Source organism: Ischnura elegans (genome assembly GCF_921293095.1).
Source record: "Ischnura elegans chromosome 13 unlocalized genomic scaffold, ioIscEleg1.1 SUPER_13_unloc_4, whole genome shotgun sequence".
NCBI lineage: Eukaryota > Metazoa > Arthropoda > Insecta > Odonata > Coenagrionidae > Ischnura > Ischnura elegans.
The window spans coordinates 9,072,170-9,098,533 of NW_025791660.1; the positions used below are offsets into that span (position 1 = coordinate 9,072,170).

The 26,364-nt window shown below is 37.8% G+C and overlaps 2 protein-coding genes across 2 annotated transcripts; both read right to left on the bottom strand.

Annotated features, from left to right (window-relative positions):
• Window positions 1–767: 767 nt before the first annotated feature.
• Window positions 768–10,810, bottom strand: LOC124173314 (gastrula zinc finger protein XlCGF57.1-like). Its single transcript, XM_046552833.1, has 3 exons — window positions 10,730–10,810; window positions 7,151–7,223; window positions 768–3,958 (listed from the first exon to the last, which is right to left on the bottom strand). The coding sequence occupies exons 1-3, from the start codon at window positions 10,751–10,753 to the stop codon at window positions 2,085–2,087; spliced, it is 1,971 nt and encodes a 656-aa protein (XP_046408789.1). The 5' UTR covers window positions 10,754–10,810; the 3' UTR covers window positions 768–2,084.
• On the bottom strand, window positions 10,779–25,500 carry LOC124173332. Its single transcript, XM_046552863.1, has 6 exons — window positions 25,478–25,500; window positions 21,862–21,981; window positions 20,218–20,346; window positions 16,513–16,644; window positions 13,565–13,637; window positions 10,779–10,861 (listed from the first exon to the last, which is right to left on the bottom strand). The coding sequence occupies exons 1-6, from the start codon at window positions 25,481–25,483 to the stop codon at window positions 10,857–10,859; spliced, it is 465 nt and encodes a 154-aa protein (XP_046408819.1). The 5' UTR covers window positions 25,484–25,500; the 3' UTR covers window positions 10,779–10,856.
• Window positions 25,501–26,364: the final 864 nt, after the last annotated feature.

Genomic DNA, 26,364 nt, shown 5'->3' on the forward strand with positions numbered 1-26,364 from the left:
CCCAATAGCATCTGTGGAGGTGACAAATTATGCAAGGTAGCCCTCTAATGTAACATCATGTAATCTTTGTGAGTGGAGAAAGGGGAATCCTCTAGTTAACCTAAAATGCATATCTTCATTCTGAAAAGGTATTGAAATTTGAAAGTAGAATGGACGTTTTCTTTATTTGCCTCAGATAAATTGTTTAACCACATTTGTGTACAAAGTAGCAAAAATTCTAATTATAATAATGTGGACCTAGCTTCTGAGAAGAAGGAACGTGTGGCATTCCTCGGCGATGTGATAATGCCAGGATGCTCTTCATCTTTTTTGCACGTAAAAGAGGATGTCTGTTTGCTGCCTGCTATGCGTTTCCATACGGCTGAACGGATTGCGGCCAAAGTTTGTACATTGGTGAATCCCTTGCTCGCTCACTCCGTAGTACTACTTTAGGCTGCGTCCGACGTGTCATCTGAATCATTTTCTCACTAACAAACACTGCAAGTGCGCTCAGCGTCACCTAGCATCCACCTTCTGTCCTCTGCTTACTCTCCCACCCTCCGTTAACATCCCCATTTACTCTGCCAATGTTTGTACACCTTCCACCTCCATTGCTGCCTTTTCTCGCAACTTCACCGTTCTAAGGTTAATGGCCCACGATTATCCTTGCTGTCCTATTGACAATGCATTCCGACAAATCGTGACGAATCGCTCAGCCGCGAGTGAAAACAGAGAAATAGGAATAAAATTGCATATATTTTAACAATGAAAATAAATAACATGCTGAATTCATTAAATCAACATACTCGGCCATAAGCCTTTTATTGTGCACTGATATCACATTATTTACAAAATGTGGAAAAGAATAATTATTTATACAAAGAATATTCAAAAAACACATGATTAATTCTAAGAAAATTCGGAACCAATTAGAAGATGCCAATTAAGACTGGACTTAAGGCCAGAAACATTGGAGTGAATACTGTGGACGTGTTTAAACAAAAATGTGTAGTCTAGGCTGCTTCATCCTAATCTTATAGCCTGGGTGTGCCCTATTCTGCAACTACTCTCTTTCAATATTCATTATGAAAATCCAGAAACACATTACTGGGCACGCATTCATGGAAACATGTAGAGGGCTCATCATCCCTACTGGACAATACCATCATTCATTTCCCGTTGTGCAGGCGAAAATTAACGATTAAACTCCTCCGTGCAGCTTTGCATGAGGTTTAATTGGAACTTTTGTTACATTTATTTAAATTATCCTGTCCGCAAGAAAATGTTGCATGCGTAAACGTGACTTATCAGAGTGCAACCACGCAACATACACAACATGAATAGTCTCTCCATTTGGAGAGCGTGTCGAGGTTGGGATTAGAAATAACAGCGAGATACTTGGTGCAAAATACGAAATAATAATAATACATCACAATTGTACGTTTACACATGTGGTGGTCAGGGCCGCTCCTTGTAGTGATGGACTTGATGCGGACTATGCATAAACAAGGCTGTTCACACGTGTGAGCATGTATGTATTTCTGTCAAGGTACCCACTCACTGTAAAAAACTTCTAACAAATGTTACATTGACAAGGTTTATCTACTGTGTGTGTATGAATGGGTTACTAGGTCGCATCATGGCGTGACAGACTTGCTGCGGATGTTGCAGAAATAAAGCAACTCTCGGTTTTTTTGTACACATGTCTATACTAAGAGGCTGTTTCGAGATGGAAATTTAAATTCGCCGCAAGAGTAAGGTTTCTCCTACGTGTTGTTTTGCATGTGACTCTTAAGTGAACGACTCTGAGTGAAAGATTATTTTTGTGGATTCGGCGTGAAAAAAATCTCTCTTCTGCGTGCGTTTGCATGTGTCCCACCACATAGCTTCTTCTGTAAAAAGAATTATAGCAAATTCTGCACGACTAAGGCTTCTCTCTTGAGTGCATACGAAAATGTGTCACTAAGTGGTTCTCATTCGAGAGAGAATTTTCACACTCGTGTCATGACTTAAGGCCTCTCTCCCGTGTGCAAACGCATGTGAGTGTCGAGAGAACATCTCTTTGTGAAATGCTTGCAGCAAATGCTACAAGAATAAGGTTTCTCTCACGTGTGTGTTCGAATGTGTGAGGTGAGCTGACTTTTCCTAGTGAAGGACTTGCTGCACAGGTTGCAGATAAAAGGCTTCTCTCCCGAGTGTTTTCGCATGTGACTCTTAAGATGATCACTCTGAGTGAAACACATGCGGCAAATGCTACAAGAATACGGTTTATCCCCCGTATGCGTACGAATATGTCTAACTAAGTTGCTCTTATCGGAGAAAGACTTTTCACACTCATTGCATGAAAAAGGTTTCTCTCCCGTATGTGTTCGAATGTGTGAGGTGAGGTGACTTTTCCTAGCAAAAGACTTGCTGCACAGGTTGCATATAAAAGGCTTCTCTCCGGTATGTGTTCGCAAGTGATTGTCGAGAGTACTCTTCTGAGTGAAACACTTGCGGCAAATGCTACAAGAATACGGTTTATCCCCCGTGTGAGTACGAATGTGTATAACTAAGTGGCTCTTCTCCGAGAAAGACTTTTTACACAAGTTGCATGAAAAAGGCTTCTCTCCCGTATGTGTTCGAATGTGACTTTTGAGATTACTCTTCTGAGTGAAAGATTTCTTGCAGATTCTGCATGAAAAAGTTTTCTCACCCGTGTGCGTACGAATATGTCTAACTAAGTTGCTCTTATCCGAGAAAGACTTTTCACACTCATTGCAAGGAAACAGTTTCTCTCCCGTGTGCATGCACACATGTCTAACTAAGTTACTCTTATCCGAGAAAGACTTTTCACACACTTTGCATGAATAAGGCCTTTCTCCTGTGTGTTTACGTACGTGTGCGTAGAGAACGTCTTTCGTAGAGAAGGACTTGCTGCACACCTTACATATAAAAGGCTTCTCTCCCGTGTGTGTTCGGGAGTGAATATTGAGATGACCTCTACGAGTGAAAGACTTGCTGCAAGTGCTACAGGAATACGTTTTCCCTCCTGTGTGTGTAATTTTGTGTACGGTGAGATCCCTTTTCTGAGTGAAGGACTCAGTGCACTCGCTGCATGAATATAGCCTCTTTTCCTTTCTCGGACCCACGTGATTGCGTAGATTTCTAATGCTAGATGACTCTGAAGATAAACGCTGTGAAGTTGATTTCTCTTCCAGAGTGAAACTTCTCGTCAATCGTCTTATATTTTTCTCGTCCCCTTTTCCTCCACTGATTTCCTTGATGAGCACATTTTCTTTTGGCATAGGCTCTTGTCTTTTCCTATCCAGCCCACTTAAAGCCTTTGAGATGGTAGGCTTGCAAGAAATGCTGTGTCCGCTTGATGGAAGTGCTTCCAGAGACACATCTACGATTGATGATTCTGCTGCAGCATCAAAATTACGAGCAACAAAATGAATTTTCATGTGTTTGATTAGCTCCTTTTTGTTGTTGAACACATCTCTGCAGTTGAAGCAATTATATGAATCTTCGTTTGAACTGTAACTGTTCCCTGGATTTTCGATCAAGCAATTAAGTACCTCGTTGTTGCCTCCCATGATGGTCTCACAGCCACTTCTGTCATTTCTACTTATTCTGATAAACCTAAGGTTATGCGAGGTATTTGGTGCATCACAACCACTTTTCTCCCCTACAACAGCTATTGCGGCTCCACCTCTGCTGTTTTTAAGTGATTCAATATCTTTGCTAATTAATTGCCTATCATGTGAAATCGAGCAACTTGATATCTCATCAGTTTCAGAAGCACCACATTTATCCAAGTCTTTATCCATAAGATTTCTTCCTATCCCTACATGGGATACACCAGCCTTGTTTGCTTGTGTCACCAAATATGTCGGACCAATGCATTCATCGATTGAATGATTCAATACATTTCCTTTCGCAAGCAGATATGAAGTTGATGTTGTTTGAATGGGCATTTCTTCAGGAGCAAGGAGCCCTGGAAAATAATTAAAACTATCTCAGTCAAATATGAAATTTTCGACTCCTAAACCTACCATTTAAATCGATTGAATGGATTGAAGAAGCCAGAAATCAGGTGGATAAAATGCTAAATGACATGAAGTTGAACCCAGAAACTCTCGGTATAAGTTAATAGAAGGGAAAAGAGAGGGAAAGGATCACATAACATAAATACGATGAGGATAACAGGGTTGTGGTGGAATGAAAAAGACACAAATCACAAGGTAAAATGATGTATATATTACTACGTAAACACACATATATACCCTTCACACATCTGGCTTAAAATCGAAGCAGAAAGAAATCAGGTCCTTTTTATAATTGGTCCTTTGCATGACAGTTTGTGATTTAATCAATTTTGTTTTATATTAGTTCGTCCAAAAGAAGATATTTAAAAATTGGCAAATAATTTTTTTGCCATTGAATATATTATGATTGTCCAATATTTAGTTAATTAAAAATGTTCCTAACAATGACAATTTAAAATTTTGTGGCAATACCTATGAGTACATACAAAAAATATCTTGATATTTTCCTGAATTATTTCTATTTTAACCCTTGAAAGCAATTACCCACAGTTTCCATTGTGGATTCATTGGCTACTGTCAAATTCTCAATCAGTGATCTAGTCAAAAGTAAAAGTTGCTTCTAAGGGCCGTATCCAGAAACCATGCTTCAGCTTGTAGCGGCGCGCACCGCTGAATGCTGTATCCAGAAACCTCACTACTCCAAAACGCTCCAAATGGGTGGGGGCAGTGTTGCCACATTTATTTTGGGCTGGATTGATGACGTAGACGAATTTAGCAACATTTTGAGGCCCTACTACGCGGGCTTTGAGAGGAACTAAGGGCGACAATTGAATAACGAATATCGCAACGCGACTTTGTTTGTAAGCAAAATGGAAACGGGTTGGAAGAAGAATCTCGGCGTAGAAGAAGAGTTTGATTTTAAAACTAATTATTGATAGGAAAGTTGTATTGGAGTGCAAGAAAACCAATGCTGTGAGTCTTTCTTTAAAGTCTATGGCATGGAAGAAGGTGGAGGTTGAATTTTAATCGGCACGATGGCGTAACGAAGGTAAGCACATTATTAGGCCGTGATTTGTGAAATTTCAGCGGAGAATCTTTTGTCTTGTTCTTAAAATCTGAATGGAAATTATTGATATAATTTCTCTTTTTTAGTGGTGTTCGTGGAAATAAGATGTCTTAGGAGATGCGGTATCTCACACGGAATTTATTCTCGGTTCCATGGGATTTTCTTGGTTCTTCAAGTTTCTTCTGTGAATCTGGTTCCGTTCATTATGTGAAAAGTGTCCCTTTAAATCGGCAAAGTTATCATTGAGAACCAGCTGGTACATGCTGATAAATCTTCGTGTTCAGAAATCTCGCGACGTGTACCAAGTGTCTCGACTAGTGTCGATCGCCGGTGATTGCCAGCTGGCCTCGGCGGCTCTGCCGCCGGGGAAAGCCGGCCGATGCCCCAGACCCCGCACCCCGAAAATGCACCAATCTGGGCGGAAAAGAGTAACCTCATCAAGTTTTGTTCAGGACACCCTAGTTTCGGTGCTGACTTTATTGATGATTTTTTAAATAAAATGTTTCATCTGTTACAATTATTGTTGACAATGCGAAATGAAAGGAAAGTGAGCATTTTTTAAAAATAGTGCCGTTATTAAGTTGTACGGGTCGTCGCTGCCGATGTTTCGCTCTAATTACCGACTTCTTGTGTCCGCAATGTATGTGTAATTTGATTTGTGAAGTTACAGTTAGTGTATTCGCTCCCGATTTTCTTCGTGTGAACATTTCCTGGACAATTTTATTTGCAATTTGTGTTAATTAGATTTGTGAAGTAACAGTACGTGTCGTGTTGATGTTGATTTTCTTCGTGAGTACTTTTTTTTGGACAAGTGTTCTTGTAAAGTGTGATCATTTTATTTGTTGAATTGAAAGTGAGTTTTACGACGTTAATAAATACAAGTTTGTGAACTCAGTAATTCTTGTGGTGGTATTTATTGCTGAATAATCCTTGGTGTCACTTGCGCAATTCGTCATTGTGGTTGACAAATGTACTCGTACAACTGTCGATTGCATTGGTATAGTTGGATATTTTAGACTTTGAGGTAATATAATAGATATGTACATGTATTGTATTGCAACGTCCAAAGATTTACGTGACATTCATTATGAGATGAATATCATGTGCTATTGTAAACGGACTGAGAAGCAATATGCCATTTCCATCGACCCTTCCCTTAAACTTTAACTCATCATTTTTGTGACGGCATAAATCATTATAGGTAAGTTTTCACGTAATTGAACATGGTTTTCAATGGCTCGGAACTGAAATTATTCAAACTAGCAGTAACTGAGAATGGACGTAGCTGACTGGAAGACGACTTTGTCGCTTTGAGTATTTTACGCAAATTTTGGATATCAGAGAGACAAAGCTGGTGATTGCAACTTTATTTGGGCACTTATATATATATATATAATATTAATGGTTTTCAAGGAAAGCCACGGTCTATACCAAAGTTAATAGCTATTAGAATGGCAAAGTCGACGAGGTTTCAGCATAGTTGCGTTGACAATGGTTATTTTTCGTAAAAAAGTATTTCAAAAGCATCAAGGCGAGACATTCTTGTGTCCCTAATTTATTTGTATTTAATTATAAATGGTTTTCAAGGCATGACAGGGCCCGTTTAGAAGTTAATTGCAAATAAAACGGTGAATCCTAAGAGGTTTCATCACGGTATTGTTGACAGTATTTATTGGTAGTTAAATTAGGTAAAATATTTACTCATTAGGATAAAATATGGTTATTGAAGCATTCTTACTATCTTTTTAAGTAATAATAAATAATTATCATGAGCTTATAGCCCTTTAAACATCAATAATTATTAATAATAAATACGAGACGATAAGCAGACGAAACCCGGCGGCCATATTACTTGTAGCGAGTAGTGTGCCATGGGCCTCACTAGACTTTTGCAGCGGTGCCCGTAGCGGTGCTCGGCCGCTACAGCGGCTACGTCATCATCTGATGACGTATCTAGCAGTAGTGAGGTTTCTGGATACGGGCCTAATAAAGCATCAACAAATACATCATCCACAATTAGTAACATCAAGTCCTCCATATATACAGTAATTTTCAAGCCTTTTAGAGTACTCACAAAATGCCTCTGTTGTAGTCTTCTGGGGCATAGTCAAACTCTCAATTGGCTCCCTATCCTCAGGTGCAGTAGGCTAAAAGTAAGCATCCAAATAAGAATAATGTATTAACTGCAGATTTAGAACTTTTATGGATAGGATTTACTAAAACTTATTTTACACATTCATTTCCTATGGGTATGTTCTTCAGGCTATCCTGTAAGCTACCTCAAGGAAATTATGGTCTGGAATTTAAATTGCTTCAAGTTAGATTTTTTAAATTACCACTTAACTATACACTAACTATAGTGGAACCCCGATTTATCGTTCCCGCATTGATCGTTTTCCCGCATTCATCGTTCGCCGCTCCTGGTCCCAAATTAAGTTCCATAAAGACAATGTAATTTTATCCCGCATCTATCGTTCCCCGAAGTATCGTTATCCCGCATTGATCGTTTGAAGATCGCGGTCCCGTCTATTAATTTTCCCGCATTCATCGTTTGATAAAAATGAGACGAAGTATTAACAACGTGTTATTTATGGCTAATAAGGACATACACATAGTTTGAATCTTCCCCAGGAGATTGAAATACCATAGGGAGAAGCAGAGTGCCGTGGGACAGTTACATTAGCGCATTTCCAAAGATCCGGTTTCCCCCTCCATTCAGCAATCGCCCTCCCCCGGTTGAAGCTTTCCTCTTCTCCAAAATAAAAAAAGGTCCCAGCTCGAGCAGGAATCGTATTACGACGACCTTAGCTTCAAAATAAAATATCAAGTTACTCGAGAACAGAAGAAACCTTTTTCACGCCTCTCCCTTTCTCGACCGCTTTTTTTTTAGCCGACTCGCTTCAAAGATCTGGAGACTTCCTTCTTCCCTCCCTTGCTGCATGAATCACCAATTAGCCCAAAAGATGTCTAAAAATGAATTTCGGTAATTGGTATTACACTTTTATTAGACTGAGATATTAGTGATGTGCACGTAATTCAGTAAAGAATGATACCAAACACGACATGTTTCTAACATTATTTAACATTTTAAGCAAGGAAAAAGTTGGAATAATACGATGGTGATTTCTGGCAAATATCGATATCCTCGCAGCTGATAGTGAGCTTCACGGCAGTTGTTTCGATTTTTTTTTTCAAAAACAGGGCATCTGGCTACAATTTATGAGCTATGCTACAAGTCTCACTTATCTGAGTTGCTAACGAAGCGATGTCTTCTCAGGATATCTTGTTTCTCTCTACTAGTAATCTGAATTCATCTGCTCATCTAGAGCTACGCTACTTATAGTTACAAATGAGTGGGTACGTTGCCTTCTCTATAGGATAAAAAAATTTCATTGCGCAGTCATATGGTCATGCTTCACCCTCTGCAGTAAGCTCTGCTTATGCCGTACGCGATAGCATTAGTGCCGAACTTCACCTCGTACGAGTGGTTCCATACTTTCCGGGGTGGGTTGACTTAAAACTAGCGAGTGTTTTCCTTGTGGGTTCAATGGATTCCAGTTTCATTTTTATTAGTTTTATTCTTATTCGTCTTCGGACCGTGACCCTTCCGAAGACACAAGTGAGAACTCTAAAAGATGGACTGAAAATAATTGATGATGAAGAAAAGAATCTGGGCTAGAAATACGTGAATATTGCAGAACGCCTCGGTATGTCCGGTAGCACATGACGGCAGGGGTTGCGGTAGAGCGAGATCCCTGGTTAAAACAAGAAGTGGGATGAAGCCGAGGAACAGGTGTGCGTGCCGCTGACGATTAACGCCACGTTGCCTCAATCATATTAAAAATTTAATTGCACGAAAGGAGCATTTCAAATAATAAACTATTTTTGGCCTTGATTCATCTCATAACCAATCACTGTGACGGCGAAATCAGTTGTTTGAGGCATAACACGCACATTTCTCTCGTAAATACGTGTACTTGAAATGGCATTTGATGGATAAGAATTTTTACATCAGACAGAAATGCATAATAGCAGTGAAAATTCCGAGTGGAGTGCAAACATTTTTTAGCAAGGTGGCTTGTTCCTTTAGGATATTTGAAAGAGAGAAGTCGAATCAACAATATGACCTTAGTGTTTCGATAAATTAATAACATTCCCGTAATCAGCAAAAATCTTGTTTGAATCCATTAATGAATATCATAATTCGCAAAAATCCAGCGTTTCTCGGGACATAGGCAACCCGGACAAACATTCCGCATCGATCGTTTTCCCGCATTCATCGTTTTTTTCATCCATCCCCCTGAGAAACGACAGATCGAGGTTCCACTGTACCTCTTTTTTACATAGCAAAATCCATGTAATGATCCTCAGAGCATAAGCATATGGAGATGTAAAATGTCTTATTTCATCTTATTCATGATGATTTAACTCCAGATTTTATCTTCGTGACATACACTCATGGAAAATAAATAGGGTTAACAGCGGAGAATAAACTTAAGCATATTTTGGATTACTATTCAGTTTAATAACACCAAACATTTTGACAAGTATGCATAAATTAAGCAGACAAGATATAATGGAAGGCCATTCTGAGTTAGGTAATGAAAATCAGAAATATGTAGACGACCTCCTTATGGGACAAAAGGTGTATAACTCCAATGGGGAAATATGATGGTTCAATTTACTCTGCAATGACATTTGATATTTGGTGCTTTTTTTAGGTGCTGTTGCATCTATGGACTGAATACAAATTCTTTTATGTATATTTCAGTAAAACGTCATTAGTTTAGTGCTTACTTTAGGTGCTGTTATATCTATGGATTGAATACAAATTTTATTATGTTTATTTTAGTAGGACATCATCAGCTTTTCTGGTACTAGATCAACCATTCACAATTTATTTGCTAAAATGGTATAAGACACTGCTTTCTTGTATATGACATTGTTTCACGAGTAATTGCAATATACCCGTGATAAAATATAAACAACAAATGAATATTTCCACACTTAAAATATGTAACTCCACCACTGACCAAGGTTACAAAAAACTACGTCATTTTCAAGGTCTCATATTCTCACAGTCAGTTGGATATGTTAAGCAATGGGAAGCCAAGTTACAACTGATGGATCAAACAAGCAAAAATATAGTGAGTTGACTAGTACAGGCACAGAGTGCATTCCACAAAAAAAAGAATCTGATCACAAGAGAGAATAATGATACTAAAATAAGGAAACAATGCATCTGAAATTATATTTGAAGCATATTTAAAAATGGTAGCAAAGTTTCAAAATGGAAACATGCAGAAAAGTCAAAGCATTGATTGCATTGCTCCCGAAGAATGTTAAGGATAAAAGGGATTGAACGAGGAAGTACAGAGAGGAGCAGGAAATAAGAAGAGTCTTTGGTAAATCTTAACTTAAAGGTCAGGTGGAATGTGAGAGGGGAATGTGATGCTTTTGAATGTGTTTCAGAGGTCATATTATTAAGGGTTAAAAAGAGATAAATACCATATATATTAATAGGTACGCAGATAGGAGAGAGGAATGGGAGGGCTGAATGAAACCAATTCTAGGGTTGACGACTTATAATGGCAATACAGTTAATAAGCTAATCAAGGTCAACATTCAATAAATAGTTCATAAATAGTATTACCTGATTAGAAGAGTCTTGATGCATCAGGTTGCTTGTGGTGATATCAGTGCAATCATTAAGCACACATCCTTCGTCATCATTGCTACTCTGATCTTCTTTCACAGAAGAGCACTTGTATGTTACTGGATCACTCTATTGGAAAGAGGAAAACCCATTGATACACTTCCTAATGAATTGATACAAGAAGCAAAAGTGATCATAAACAAAGCTTGAATTACAGGGTTTCCATAAAAAAATAGAAGTTCCCTGATGAAAGACTATGGCTTCTCGATCAATGGGCATAAAAACAATTGATAAGGAAAATCACGTGAAAAAGTATGATTGAAATCTTCAATCATAGTATACGACTGTGATGATACAATTAAAGTTCTGGAATTAACAATATACACACAGAGCTTACAAAAATTGCGAAGGAAAAGATAGTAGCTCCACTCTTGTCTAGCAGCTCTTTTAGAGTCGACGCAATGCAGAGCAGAGAAGGCACTCTTTCTCTCATTATTTCTTCAGGTTATCAACAAGAATTTTTGCAAAGAATTAGTTTATTTCAATTAACCTAATATTAAAAGTTAGTCACAGGAATAAATTTGGAGTTCATTTTTTCATCATGCATCTACATACTACACCACAAGCTGCCTTCGCCTTTTCCTGCCTATGAGAGGAAAACGTTTTCTTTTTGGGTACTCTCCTTTCCCTTGATGAGGGTCCCTACTTAACGGGGCACCCGGCAACGGGTTTCATCAGGTGATCCCACATTTTCAAGGAAGTCGAGAATAACCGCTTGGAAACCGGTGACAGAACAAGAGATATACATAACACTGGGATTATTCATGCTCATGGGAATTGTGCAGAAGCCAACATCACGGACATACTTTTCAAGAAAGAGAGTTATATCTACCCCAGCTTTCGGAAATATAATTTCAATGGACCGATTAGAGATCATTTGTACATTTCTTCATTTCCACAATAATGAAGATAACCATCAACAGATTCCTCCACATCTAAAAAAATCTTTCCCGTTATTTCACACCTAAATGAAAAATTTCAGACATATTTTTTACCAAACTGCAACATTTCAATTGACGAATCGTTGACTCTATGGAAGGGCAGGCTAAACTTCAAGCAATACATTCCTCTGAAGGCATCAAAGTTTGGGATCAAGACCTATGAGCTTTGTGATGCAAATACCGGCTACCTGTGGTCATTTCTTGTGTATACTGGTAAAGACACAATATTTCACTCGAAAATTACTCCAGATAACTCAAACAAGACCACAGAAATAGTTTTAAACCTGGTTGAACCACTGCTAAATCAAGGACGTTGTGTTTCGATGAACAATTTTTATAATTCTCCTTCCCTTGCAAAACTGCTGAAACGTAAATACAGGACTGACTGTGTTGGAACGTTGAGGTTGACTCGAAAGGATGTCCCAAAATATGTAAAGGAGAAGAAACTGCAGAGGGACTAAATATGTGGACGCCACTCTGGGCCTGTTGTTGTTTTCAAATGGAGGGACAAAAAAATTGTGTCAATGATCTCCACATTCCACAATGATGAAATGGGAACGGTATTGAAAGGCAAAAAAGAGATTCAGAAGCCTGTTTGTGTGATAGATTACAATACATGCATGGGTGGGGTGGATCTCAAGGACCAGTTGCTGCATTCCTACCTAATAGAAAGAAAACGCCACAACAAGTGGTATATGAAGTTATTTAGGAGACAATTGAATGCCGCAGTCCTAAATTCATATATCATTCACAGGGAAAATACGGATAAAAAATTGGACCACCTATCATTTCGTGTGCACTTGGTCGAGGGATTATTTTGAAATATGCAACCCCATATGGACAGTTTGTACAAGGCTGTCACTCCTTAGACAATTAAGTGCCAAGACTCACCGAGATACATTTCCTGAGGAGAATTCCTGCAACTGGGAAGAAATCAAAGCCTCAAAAGAGGTGTGCAGTTTGTGCCAGGCATGGGAAAAGGAGAGACACCGTTTACTGGTGTGAACAATGTGCAGTGGGATTATGCTTGGATTGCTTCGAACCATATCACACTAAGCAGAAATACTAAGGTAGTCATTTAAATATTTCCACATAGTAGTTTGAAACATCAAAATGTAATTGCTTATATAAAATGACTCGGTAATGATAGAACTCAGTCGAAGAAATGCGTGAACGCATGAATTTTCATGATGGTTATCATTTTGTAAACATCCAGTCAATCGATTAGGAAATGTTTATCCCCAAATTACTTAACTAGATACTGTGATCATTTAAAATATGCATAGTATGCTAGAGATCTCGGACCTTAAACAAAACAAAATGCAAAGCGTTAAAAGCCTTAAAAAATATTCATTGTGTTTAGATTACGAGATAAAAACGACTATAAATAACTATTCAAATCATTAGAAAAATTGGCGTATGGTAACGTATTTCTTCACAAAGGTTTGCAAAAAATTTCATTGATATCGATACGGTTAGAAGAAAGCTATAAATTATTTAATGGCAGCATGCCAAAAAGACGAAATCGTTTAAATCTAATCCGGCCGCTGGGTTGGGATTTAATTAAATGCCCGCCGCGCTTGAGGGGTTAATGAGCCCAGTTGTCACGCCTAGGACCCGGGGACAAGCCACATGTTAAAATAAGATTTTCAGTAAACTAAACGCGAATATTGACTAAAAACAAGCTTTTCTAATATAAGAGTGCATTAAGAAAGTTAAAATAAATCAAATTAAAAATTTTATTCAATTCTAAGATCCAGCTTTTGGACATTCGCCTAGTCAGAATTAGTTAAAAATCTTTTCTCTGAAGAGCAATTTTCAAAACACTCACCCTCTTTCTCTATCATAGACTCCATGGCCATTGTAGGATTTTGAATCAGCTCCCTATTCTCCATAACGGTAGGCTGGAAGTAAGCAGATATAAGATTTAAAAATTACATTTCTAAAAAAAATGAAACATGAATCTTCATTTTTTGTGAATCTTATGCTTAATACAAAAACAAATTAAGTGACAACACCAACACTAACCCTAAACACTCTCCAACAATATGCTGCCCTTAATAATAAAATATAAACTCCTTTCCGGGGAAAAGGTGTGGGCCAAAAGAATAAGCAAAATGCAAGGTACAAATATTGTGGGGCAACATGTCTTCATCAGAGTTAGTTCTTCTATTCTTGACTATATAGGGGAATTTCTTCATGAATCTTCTGAACTAGAGGGGGGAGAAGTCATATGGGATAACAGTTTTACTTATCCACTCTCTGTCATGGATGGGGATGACCCCCTCGACTGTCTCCAGCAGGGGGCATTCACCATGGGCTGAGAGAATATTTAATTCAAGGTGTCGTGGGTTGACCTTATTTCTCTTGGCACGGTAAATCTACTGTTCAGTTCTCCTATTTCCTCTTCTTCACCACTCTTCACCTCACAGTCTAACCTCCACGTTTCTCTTCTCTTTCTACCTCTCCTCCACCTGACAGGCAACACACCATCAGCTGTCGGGCATAGCCTTCGGCTGCAACATGTAGCCGTGTTTGATGAGTCTCTTCCAGCTGAAATTCGTCCGTATTTTATTAAACAGTGTTAGTTTCCTGAGGTTGGGGCACCTGGAGGAAACTTAGGAAGAAGCGGGTTTTCACAGAATACTCACCACGGGGCAGGGGGATTGCCAAAGCATGTTCTCATTTTTTAGAAGGAAGGGGTGCAGGTTCTGTCACCCTCCATTCGCTGCACACGGGTGTTGTTTGCAGGGAGGGGATTGGGAAAAATGTGAACCTTTCACTGGTCGCGTACACATCACGGAAAAACCACAAAATTGGGAAAGCGGGGAATCATAGGGGGAGGGGGAAACACTCAGTAGTCCATTCAATTTTTGCTGTACACACACAACCACATAATCACGCACGATATTGAAGCAGTTCTCCTTATCTTGTGAATGTGGATTTAAAGTTACTCATGAAAAATACCAAGTGGTAACGGTTACAATATATTTGGCCCATTTTTGAAAATAATGATAAAGTTCTCACAATTTGGGCTCAAGTGCCCGTGTTTACAGTACTATAAATTCAGGATTTCCCCATACATCACTTTAATCCATTAATTTAACCCATTAATCCCAAGCGTTGCATAAACACAACATTATTGAATGGTAATTATTAGAAAAATTCTTTCTGCAGGATAATTTTTTCTCAGGTTTTCTGAATTTCTGATATATCTTTCAGCTATTTTTGTAAAAAATTTCACTCAAATAATAATTTTCATTTTACTTCAAAATTGGCCCATTTTAAAGCTTTGAAATGCTAAAAATTGTAAATGATATTTTACTAATATTTAATGAATAATTCTATTAGAGGTAATTTTTCTCTACGTTCTGTTCTTTTATTCATCATGTTTATTTTTGTCACGAACATTCGCCATTCCTGGTATAAATATGGTTGTTGTAAAAAGTGTTGCGATTCCACAACAATGGGAATTCTCTGGTAGACCAGAGGGCTGTTCTTAAAGCATAACAAAACTTATCAGTATGGCTTTTAATCGACAATGTAGTCTCTCGGAGGCAGTTCAGCTGCATTTTAAGCATTCACAGGTTGTGAGTTTATAAAGTAAAGCGAGAATAGCATTTCCAATTCCAAGATGGCCATCTGTATGAATTTCACATCAAAACCTCTGGTACTTTGTCGAGTCAAACTGTTACATGCACACATGGAACCTACACAGGGCAATGTCATTCCCATGTCATAAAGTGGAAGTATTTCTTTGTAGATTTTAAATTCAGCTTCAGATTCATTCAGTTTCAAAATGAGAGGGTGAGCACCGTGTTAGTCGAAGCAGGATTGTGATGGAAGGTGGAGCCTCTAGTAACTCTTTGGAGTTTCGTCCGTGCAATCCTCAGTTACCTCTCTTTTCTTCTAACTAACGGGGATTTCTACTATTTGTTTGACAGGTCAAAACATATTTTCTTAGTGCAATGGCATGATAACTCTGTCACCGCTGTTGCTTCAAATTACTTCAATATGGAACCCATAGTAAAGATGAGAAGGTATTCACAAAGATTCCTGAAGAAAATCGAAATGTCATCAACGATTACAATCAGGGAATGCGAGGGGTAGATTTACTCGATAATTATGTTCCATGTTATCATATCCACATTAAGGGAAAAAACATCTATTCTAAACAGGGATTGATAGTGCAGTGGTGCACCCATGGTGATTTTACACTTAAGTTATGGGAAAAGAAATTCCTTTGTTAGAATTTCGTCCAAGATCGAACAATTTTACTGAGGTAAGAAATCATTTCCAATACAATTGCTGATGACATTTAATATAAAAATCCGTGCCCAATGGCAGGACACCTTGGGAAAAATGACACACCCCAGCATGGTCATCAAGGGAGAATAGGGCATTTCATCCTCAGGCATACTCACATTTACCAGCAAAGATGTTGAGTGAGCAAATCAAAGATAAGTTATGTTGTGAAAAGATCTATGTTTAATTCCAGGAGAATGTTATTGAATGTTACATAAAAAAAGACAGTGAAAAATAAAATATGCAATCTAAATTTTGAAAAGTTCTTTTTTGTTTTCATTTTCCGGAGTTTTCCCAGCATTGTGTAAATGCAACATTATGCAAATCATATATTATGATGAATATAATCATTTTTACTGAACATTAATCTTAATTAGGTTAAAATAAACAGTAAAATACCAAGTAACCTAAGGTAATAGCCCTACATACAGTCTGGGGAATAATGGCTGAATTGAATGTGAATTTCATGCATACCTCAGTGGTATCGGTCTCCTTGGGAGATAGTTCTTCTTTGGCCAAAACCAGCATAGAGTTAAGGTCCATCTCGATGGCTCCAGTGCCTTCAGCATCCACCTCCTCACCATCGGAAGATATTGAGGTCTGTGCCTGCATATGAGTCCAAAATCAGCATCATTAACGACAGAGATGCAGATATACATACAGAAATAGCTTCATTAATTTGTCAAAAAATAATGACTCCCATATACAGCATTGATAACAATCTAGACACCACCTCAAAAAATTCACCTGTTAATATTCACATGTACACCTTGTATGTTACATTTATTTTCACTAAATTGTACTATAATTATAATGTACCACAATGCTCAAAAAAGGAAATAACTCATCTTCTCAAGAAAATGTAGGATTAGTATCCAGTAAAAAAACACAACTCATGTGTGAATAATCATTTTTCTAACGCTTGAAAGTGTGACTGAGATTTTGGTTTAATTTTAAATGCTTCAAAATTTTGTTGCCCTCATCACTTTTCACTTTGAGTTACCTTACACACATGCAAAATGCATTTTTATTCCGTGGATTCTGCTAGATGTTTTACATCATGATGAAAATTCTTAATAGTCTTTTAAAATACAGGATCACATAAAATTCAATGATGGGCAAATAGCTCAAAAGAGTACAGAAAAAAATACAAAGCATGCTTTGCTGAGAGATGGGTGAGATGTGTTCACTCACATGCCAAGAGTCCATCATGTTGTTAGCTCATCCTACTGCAATGCCTGGACTTATTACCAACCTTGAATTCCCATGGTAGCCTTTTAAAATTCTTCTGCGTTTTGTGGATGATAATCATAGTCCCTGCTTTATATGACTATTTCCCTAGCATTATTTCATCTATCAAGGTTATTATGATGATCCAAGGAGTTGTAACTCTACATGTCAGGATAAAATAGTTTGGTATTCTGTAGTGAGCCAGGCAATAAATAGCTTTGGAGTATAAAGGAGCAATTCATAGCTTGCAAACAATAACGGCAAGTTTTACTCATTCCACTGCCTATCTAAGCTTAAGTACAGTGGGTATCATACCTCCCACTTAACATACAAAAAGTAAGCCTAAAACGATCATAAACATACTATATTCATAACATTTTGATATTTGGTGCTTTTTTAAGAGTGCTTCACAGGTAGTAACTGTATTAAATGTGTATTAGTTTAAGCAAACGAATACAACTTTTAAAGGTACTTATATAATTATGTAATTTAAAAAAATTTAAGGTTTACCATTGCATGTGACTCAACAGTGTATGCAACCAGCTCCACACCAACGTATCAAAGCGATTTAACACAAGGAATATATCACTTGACACACTATATTTTAATCTTTTCTTAATATACATTCACTTTAAGATGGCTTTCTCACTAACAATCACTCATTTATCTCTCATCACCATAGCGTCCAATCAGCAAAAAAAAAAAAAAAAAAAAACCAACACGCTTACAGACAAATAAAACACAACAAATTAACTCAAAAACATAAAACAAACCAAGCACACACAAAGGTGATTTCAGCCATAAATACACATACATCAACACTAACTGATCTCTGTAAAAAATTATGTGTATTCCACAAAGTCTTAGTTCTCCATACCTGGGTGTTAAACTTGATAATAAAGTCTCCTTGGAGGAACATATTCAAAAGCTCTGCAGAAATATGATCTCTACTCGTGTTCTGATTCTATCAGATAAACTGTACACATTGATGTATTATTGTCAATTTATTATGAAAAATTCTATCTGAATGTGATGTTTAATAACCTCATCTGGGGCCCTAGACCCAATTCTAAAATAATCTTCACAATTCAAAAAAGGATACTGGAGCCCTTAGGTAAAATGTCTCCTTACACAGCATGCCACCCTCCACTTCAAAAATTAACTTTGTTTCATCACCACTTTGTGTTCATGTATACTGTGACTGTTTGTGCAAAAACCTATATTCATAATTATGACGATTTCTTCATACAAAAATTTTTTTCTTTCTTCATTAGTATTGTTTTTGTATCTTATATACTCCTTGACAGTCTTATCTTTGGCCGTGTCCCAATCCACGGTTATGCGCCCTTCGTGCCCTTGCTGACGTCACGTTCAGGAAAAGACGTCAGGTAAGGGGCGTCCCAAAACACGCAGTGCAAGGGTTTGAAGGGTGTATGGAGTGAAGGGCACGAAGGGTACGAGAAAGGTACCTACGTGCCCTTCGGCAGTCGACGCGACGGAAGGGTAGGAGATAACCACGCCGGCGGAATGGATTAACCACTTACGATTGTTCATACCTGTTTAAGTGAATGTTGTTTAAACAAATGAACGGAAGTTTTCGTGATAATTATTTGGATGAAAGCGTAATATTTGGACAAGTGTCAGTTCCACAAAGGTTGGCGTCAAGGGAATGGTTTGTTCATTCATGTCATCTTAACTATATAATGCTGTTGCATAATTTAAAGGGATAATTATAATTCGTTGCATGAGTTGCACAAATAATAAATGAAGCTATAATCCTTAAATGTGTCTTACGTCCCATGTGCTCTCGCTTTCGTACAATTGAAGGTTAGATTGATGTTTTATTTCTTCAAAGCATAGGTTAACGCCGCTGTACATAAGGTACGTATTTGGCAAAAATAAGCATTATTTATCGGCATGATGTGAAGTGCAACCACAGCATCATATTATTCACCGTTACTTATATCCCCATCTCCGAACCATGGGCTATTATATTGTAATTGTTTGTCCGACTCAATTTTGCATCAACTTCGGTATTGACATTAGGATTCTTGCATAATGGTTGCTTAGGTTACTTACGTAGGTGCAGGTAATGTTAGTTCTTCCGTATCATATGCATCCATTTTGTGTCCATCATATGCATTCACCTAATCCCTCCGTAGTGTGTATTCTCATTTTGTTCCATAACACATCAGCATGTGTCGATGCAGGGTGTGTGGTACGAGGTATTGGCATGGTGTTAGTAGGTACTTGAGTATGCCTAACTAACGATCAAGTTTTTTTTTTTTTTCAAGATTACTTTCAGCTGATCATACTATTAAAACTATTTCAATCAAGTGGAGTGGTTTCTGGAGGTAGTGGTACAACGACTGTGGTACTGGTTCATGAAAAGTTATATCATTATATCACCGAATTCCCGTCTAGCCGTAATTAAGTGGCAGTACCTGTACTCTTTACCTTCACCATGGTCCGAAAAATCATATGTATATAACCTTAACGATACCTAAACAATCTTTTTATTACACTGAGGAATTCTTTTCACGTGATAAACATAGTAAATATTTTATACATACCACTTAATCTTAAAACTAATGAAGCAGGAAATGCAGGCTTCTTGCTATTTTTATTTAATCATTATCTTCTTACTTTGATAAGAACCATTTTGTAACAGTTATTACAATAAAAACCTTTTATTATGGTTGTGTTAGCATAAAATCAGAATTTTTGGAAACCATAGCTCATTTGTTTATGATGCGCAAAATGACCAATTCCATCTTTGGCGCTGGCGTCGGTTCGAAGTGAGCAAAGGGCGCAAGATACCCCAAGGGCGGGTAGGGCATAGGGCGCAGGGTGCACCCTTCTGGATTGGGACACGGCCTTTGTCCAAACAAATCACTGGACCAATTAAAATATTGTAATTATTATTATTGTTACTATTATTATGATTACCTGATCAGAGGCTTGGGACACGAGGTCATTTGTGGCCCCATTAGTGCTTGTATTGAGTGCATATCCTCCTCCATCATCACTGAACTGATCTGCTTTTACAGAAGGAGACCCACATGTTCCCATGCCACTCTAAGAAAAAGAGAGAATTAACAATTCATCGATACAGGTTTGCACCAATTGCTATTAGAAGCAAAAAGATCACAACCAAAACAACAAATATAGGGTGTATGCATAATTGAAAAATTCCCTGAAAAGCTATTCTGACCTCAGATAGGAAGATGGGAGAAATTCATCGACTAACAAAATATGGCCCATTAAGTTACTCTGCCTTTTCAATTAGCCATAGGAAACCCTTCCTAAAAAGGAACAACAAATTTATCAGCAATCGTTTGTGAAATCATGGTCTCATGACATATTCATTGGCAAACAAGAATTTTTGTCTCCTTTTGCAGACGAAGTACGAAAAAGTTGATTTCATCCATTAAAGGTGAATTTATTTCAATCAAAGGTGAATAGATAGCAAGCTCCATTAACATCAGCTCACGGAAAAAAATTGATGCCTCTCAACAACCACCCTGGTTTGCAAACATCAAATACCCTTTCCAAAGATGGTGAAGGACAAATCCTGAGTCCCCCTTACCATTTACTCCATACAGTTCTTACTACATCCACATCTGCTACAAATAGAATATGCCTTATATAAATTCTTCTTTGGGAGCAATTCAGGTTTGGTAGGTTTGGCTAGAAACTGCATCACCTGATTATGTGGCAATACAGACAGCCAGAATAAACACTACAGGATTTATCATTCACCATAAGTAGTGTTTCTCATTTGGAACGACTTCACCAGTAGTTGACCACATAATGAGCCATGACGGCCTGATAAAAACAGCAGTAGAAGGACTGCTGGAAGAATAGTAAAAGTTATAAAAGATGTAAAAGAGAAGAAATACGTCCCGATGAAAAGGTAAGCGGACAGGAGAGTTGCTTCAAAAATATCTTAGGACTTATGATGATGATCTGTCCTTCTGTTTTGTGGTGATTGGTAGAGAGCATGGTGTTTCTATGCTGACAAAAATGGGAAATGCCATGATGTCAGAGCCCTCACTTGCTCAATGAGCAAAAATGAGTGATCAGAGCATCTGTATGCCCCCATTCTGTTAACAACAATGAACCATTCATTTCGAGTGATTTCTTCAAGAATGACACATGTCTCTGTCAGTTGAAAAAACTTTTGGGCAAATGGGACAAAACTTTTCGGAATTTTGATTCCCATGATCTCCCTTGAAAAAGAAACCAGAATCGGCCAGGAAACGATGGGGCCATCCAAAAATTTGCAAGGCAACATAGCCTAGAAGAATATCTTAAACTAACATGACTAACTGTGAAAGTTCTAATGAAGACTTATGACACAACTCAAGTTAACTTATTCACATTTCACAAAGTTAGGGTAAAAGTTATGCTTTTCTGGCAACTGCTACAGGAATATTCCGTGGAGGAAATATTCCTGTGATTATATTCCTATTCCAAATTTGATAAAGGGAGGGAAAAGGTATTGTTATTACAGTAAATTATATTGGAATAATACATAGCTGAATATGTGTAGCAGCAAAAATGTGCTTATTAAAACAAACATGAACTTACCAAGTCATCAGTTGCCAATGGGTCTAAAGCATTGCTTGAGATTCCAGCTGCATCCGGTGTGTACATCAAAGGATAATTACCTTCACTGAGAGGATCTTCTTTCTCCTCTTTCACAGTTATCTAGAAGATAATGCTGGGTGCCAATCAATTGAGGCAAAATAAAAATGTAAACAATTATAAATGATAACAATAAAACCTCTACTTTCACCTGAGACCACTCAAGCTGGCAGAAATCATGTTTACACATAATTTTAGTGAAAACCTAAAATGAAATATAATATAGCCTTACATCCTGAAGCTGCCTGTGGCCTGCCAATAGGTGGAAAGGCACAACGTAGCAAGCGGTGTGCAGCAGCCCTAGTGACTGCAGCGTTTGAAGACGTCGGCCAGGTCACACCTGAAAATGCATCTATGACTGTCGACCGGAAGAAAATCGCGCGCCAATGGAAGAAATACAGAGAGATTGCAACTGCAGAGGATATGGAATAAAACTCAGAGACTAACCGAGGGTAGCATTGTTCTTCGAGGGAAGAAAAGACAAGACAAAAATCAGGGAATTTTGCAGCAACAATTAAGTGCACATCACGACTCAACCGAAGAGCATGTAGTTATTCTTGAAGAACCTGTAGGGGTTTATTTTGGTTTAAAAATATACTTTGTAGAAATTGGGTACAAATTTGAGTGTGAACCTATTTAGAAGGTGTGCACAAATTTTTCATACAAGATATTATTTTCAGTAATAATTCAATAATTTTTTTACTCCCGTTCCCAAAGCGGTCCCAAAGCAAAATTTACACCAAAACAGGGTTCCTTTAACTGTTTAACATATTTTTTCCCAATAAATTTTAAGATACATTTTTTTAGATACCCAAGGTCAAAGGTCACATGGTGTGACCTCGGAATAAAAAAAATCGGTATCTTAAAATTTAACATTTTTTACTTAAACTGTTCCTTTAGCTTTAAAATGAGACCAACAGGCAGTTTCTATCACAATTATTAGCTAAGTCATGATTTATTTTTGTAGAGCATGTGAGGGAAAATTTTGCATTTTTTTGTCATGTTTGCATCCCTGCTGTATGAATACCGTGTATAGCCAAGGGTTAAAAAATTTTGTGTATGAGTCCAATTTCATGTGCTTTAACTTCCTACCAAATTTCAAGCAAATCTGAGTCGGTCGGGTTGGGAGCTGCGATGATTTGGCATGGAATGACCCTATAACTGTCTTGAAGAGGATTTTGTGTGCTACGTACTTGTTTAATTACGCCTGTAATGATTGTACTCTCGTGATTAGTGGTGACAAAATTATTTTTATTGGTATTGTATCAATGTACGTTCATTTTCAGCCAAGGCTTGTTTACATCATTTGCCACATTGTTCGCTGTAAGTCCACGACTTCCATAAGGGTAATTATTTAATTAGGAAACCTTTATCTCGATTAAATTCACATTTTGGGCCATTTAAAATACATTCGTTGACAAAAGCATAGATATTGTGGATGTCATAGAAGTAATCATCGCTAGTGTTGTGATCATGAACTCATGTGACATACTTTACGGGTTCTTATATCAATTTCTTGTGTGATGTTCACGGAGGTGTTAATGTTTGCATTTTGTTACCATATGCATGATACTTCAAACAACTTAGCTTTGATATGACTCGGATTAAATATACTGGATTGGTGTAAATTTGTGATATACTGCTGAGAAAATGAAGGTTTACCAGTGCTGAAATGAAATGTGAGTAGTTTTACAATGAATAATTCATTAAATGTTTCCCTGGTTCGAGCATCATTCTGCTAATTTGCTCCTTTCTTCCCTTCAAATACACGGTACGTACTCAGTGGTCTTATAACTAATAACTCTATTTTTCAGTACCATAAAGTGTTTGGTTAGTATGGTGAAGTAAATTCAGCTTTGCTTGAAACGATATTCGTGAGCACAGGTACCGGGGTCAATGAGTGAGAGGATCTTTGTGATGCCAATTGAATTCTATTTAAATGTGGTAGTAAGATGCATTCTCCATTGCAGCGGTGCTGTCTGTGCCCATGAACGAATGCTCGCAAGGGTATTTACGAATGTAGGATAGCTACTTTCATTATAAATCCTATTTTCCGCTGCTAACAAATGGCATTGAAGTTAGGTAGAGAGTGAACAAAATGTCCATGAAAATATTTCAGTAACAGTGCATCAATCCCACTTAGCAGCCCATTCGCTTTTGTTGAAAATTTGATTATATTATAATTTGATTTCGGAACCAAAGTTCAAGAGTCAATATGGACACCTATCGCCTTTGTAATAATTTAAAAGCGAAGCAATGTTACATTCGTAAAAATGACGGAATATAGATAATGTAAAATACCTAACACTATTGGGGCGCTTATTGTAATATTTGCAAAGTTAATTACTGCTCCCACTACGTAAGTTTTAAGTTTCGAGAAAGATTCGTGAACATACTCCTTAAAGGCATTAATTTATAGACCTTTGCTTCGCTGAATGAAATTCCCTCTGTCCTTTACTGTAATTGAATTGAGATCAACTATTACTCCATTTAAATGTAATCACTTAACTCGGCCATAGAAATGCCTTAAATCATAGACTCAGGTTGAAAGTGACCCACCGGACCCAACATTACATTGGGTATTTTCGTGTAAGCATCACAAATATACATGAAGATAAATATGCATTAAAATCAACACCATCAATAATCATTACATGAACCGGACCCTAAAATACGAGTTTATGGCATGAGTCACTTCGGAAATGCATCTGCCAGCCGTAGATTGATACATAGCAGTGTACTCATCCTGCACAACGAATGACTGGTAAGGTCCTTCAGCATAAAAGCAAAGTGACGTAAAATCCTTAGGCGTTAAAATGATATGGAATTATGATGACCAAAACTCTGGAATAGTGTTATATCAATTAAATTCCTCGTCGGAGAATAAAATTATCACATCGAAGTCATAGATAATGGTACGTAGACAATCTTCTACAATATATTTCGAGCACTCCTTTAGTTTCCTACGTCAATGCCGAAGATCTTGGCGATTCCCGCACAAAACCGCGTAAGCTGTCGATTAAGTCCACTGTAAGTTATTCATTCAGCCGGTATAAATGCAGGAATTACCTGTGTTTTAATAGAGATTAATTTTTCCAAAACGGAAATCTAACCTCGTGGAATCCTAAGCATCTCATATTGTCAATTCTAGCTCTCTAATTGCGAGCGCATGCAGCAACCATGCATTCATTATGATGAGCACTAAGCACTCTGCTGGCACTCGAAGGGTAATTCGAGGGGTCTCGGCCACTCGACTGTCCGCGCTCGGCTGCAGCCGTGCACGGGACAGTCGCATTCGTCTCCAAGGAGCTCGAGCATACCAAATGGTCAGAGCGCTCGGCTCCGTACCACGTGACCTGCACACGACAATGAATTTGTGCACGACTAAAATTTCGAGCATAGCCCCCCAGGTCTCCCTAGTCACACAAGCAAGGGTGACTTCCCGTAGAAATGCTTTCAGTTACACTCGGCTAAGGCAATTTTGTCTAGCAACATAGTAAATATCTATAAATTAAGGTTGTATAACAAGGGTTTCACTTTGGATGAGAATAAAACTTACCAACATACTATCTCTGAATTGATGGGAGTCTGGCACAGGAATGTATATTTCAGTCCTTTGGACTGATTGAGTGAGATGTGAGGTGCCTTGTATCTCATCTTGAATGAAGTCTTTTGTGTCAGCAGAAAACCCCAGTTCGTCATCAGTTGCCTCATCCCCTTGGATACTCTGTGGAGAAAGTAACTGTGATAAAGTCACCTCTTTCAATGTTAACAAATGAAGATTACTCGTAATATTGATGAAATAGGATTTTCAATCTGATATCCAAGCATTTGCATAAAAATTGACATGTGTCTCTTAATCAATAACTCAAAAGCTAAATAGCTGCTAATCCAAATTAGACTAGAAGATACTTCATATTCTCATTTTACATAGTGCCTGTATCACATCCTTGGGGCAACGGGAGCAGAAAATAAATGCTTTCAACAATGGTGTCTTAAAATGTGAACCTATCAAGTAGCATATGTTTTTGATTAATTTCTATTGTGATTGACCTCTTGTTTGTGTGTGATCAAAAATGAACTCTGTGATAAAAGAGGTACATCTCATATGTTGGCCACTTTCTGAGGGGGAAAAGTATGAGATCATATGTCTGATCCTGGATGGGAGTGTTATAGGAAAGTGCTAAAGAGGAGAAGAAAATGTTCAAAGTCACAAAACATCAAAGATGGGACATCAGTTAGAGATATTTGGGACCACTTTCAATGGGCAAGAGAGCAATGCCTGAACAGCCAATGTACTGAATAGTGTAGGGCACATCAAAGAACATAAAGAGGAATCTAAGAAATTCTGACAGCTCCACATGAATAGTCTGGTGGATGAAACGTTTAATAATTTAGGAGATTTTTAATTTTCAAATCACATCCCTTATAAAAGTATGTACAGTT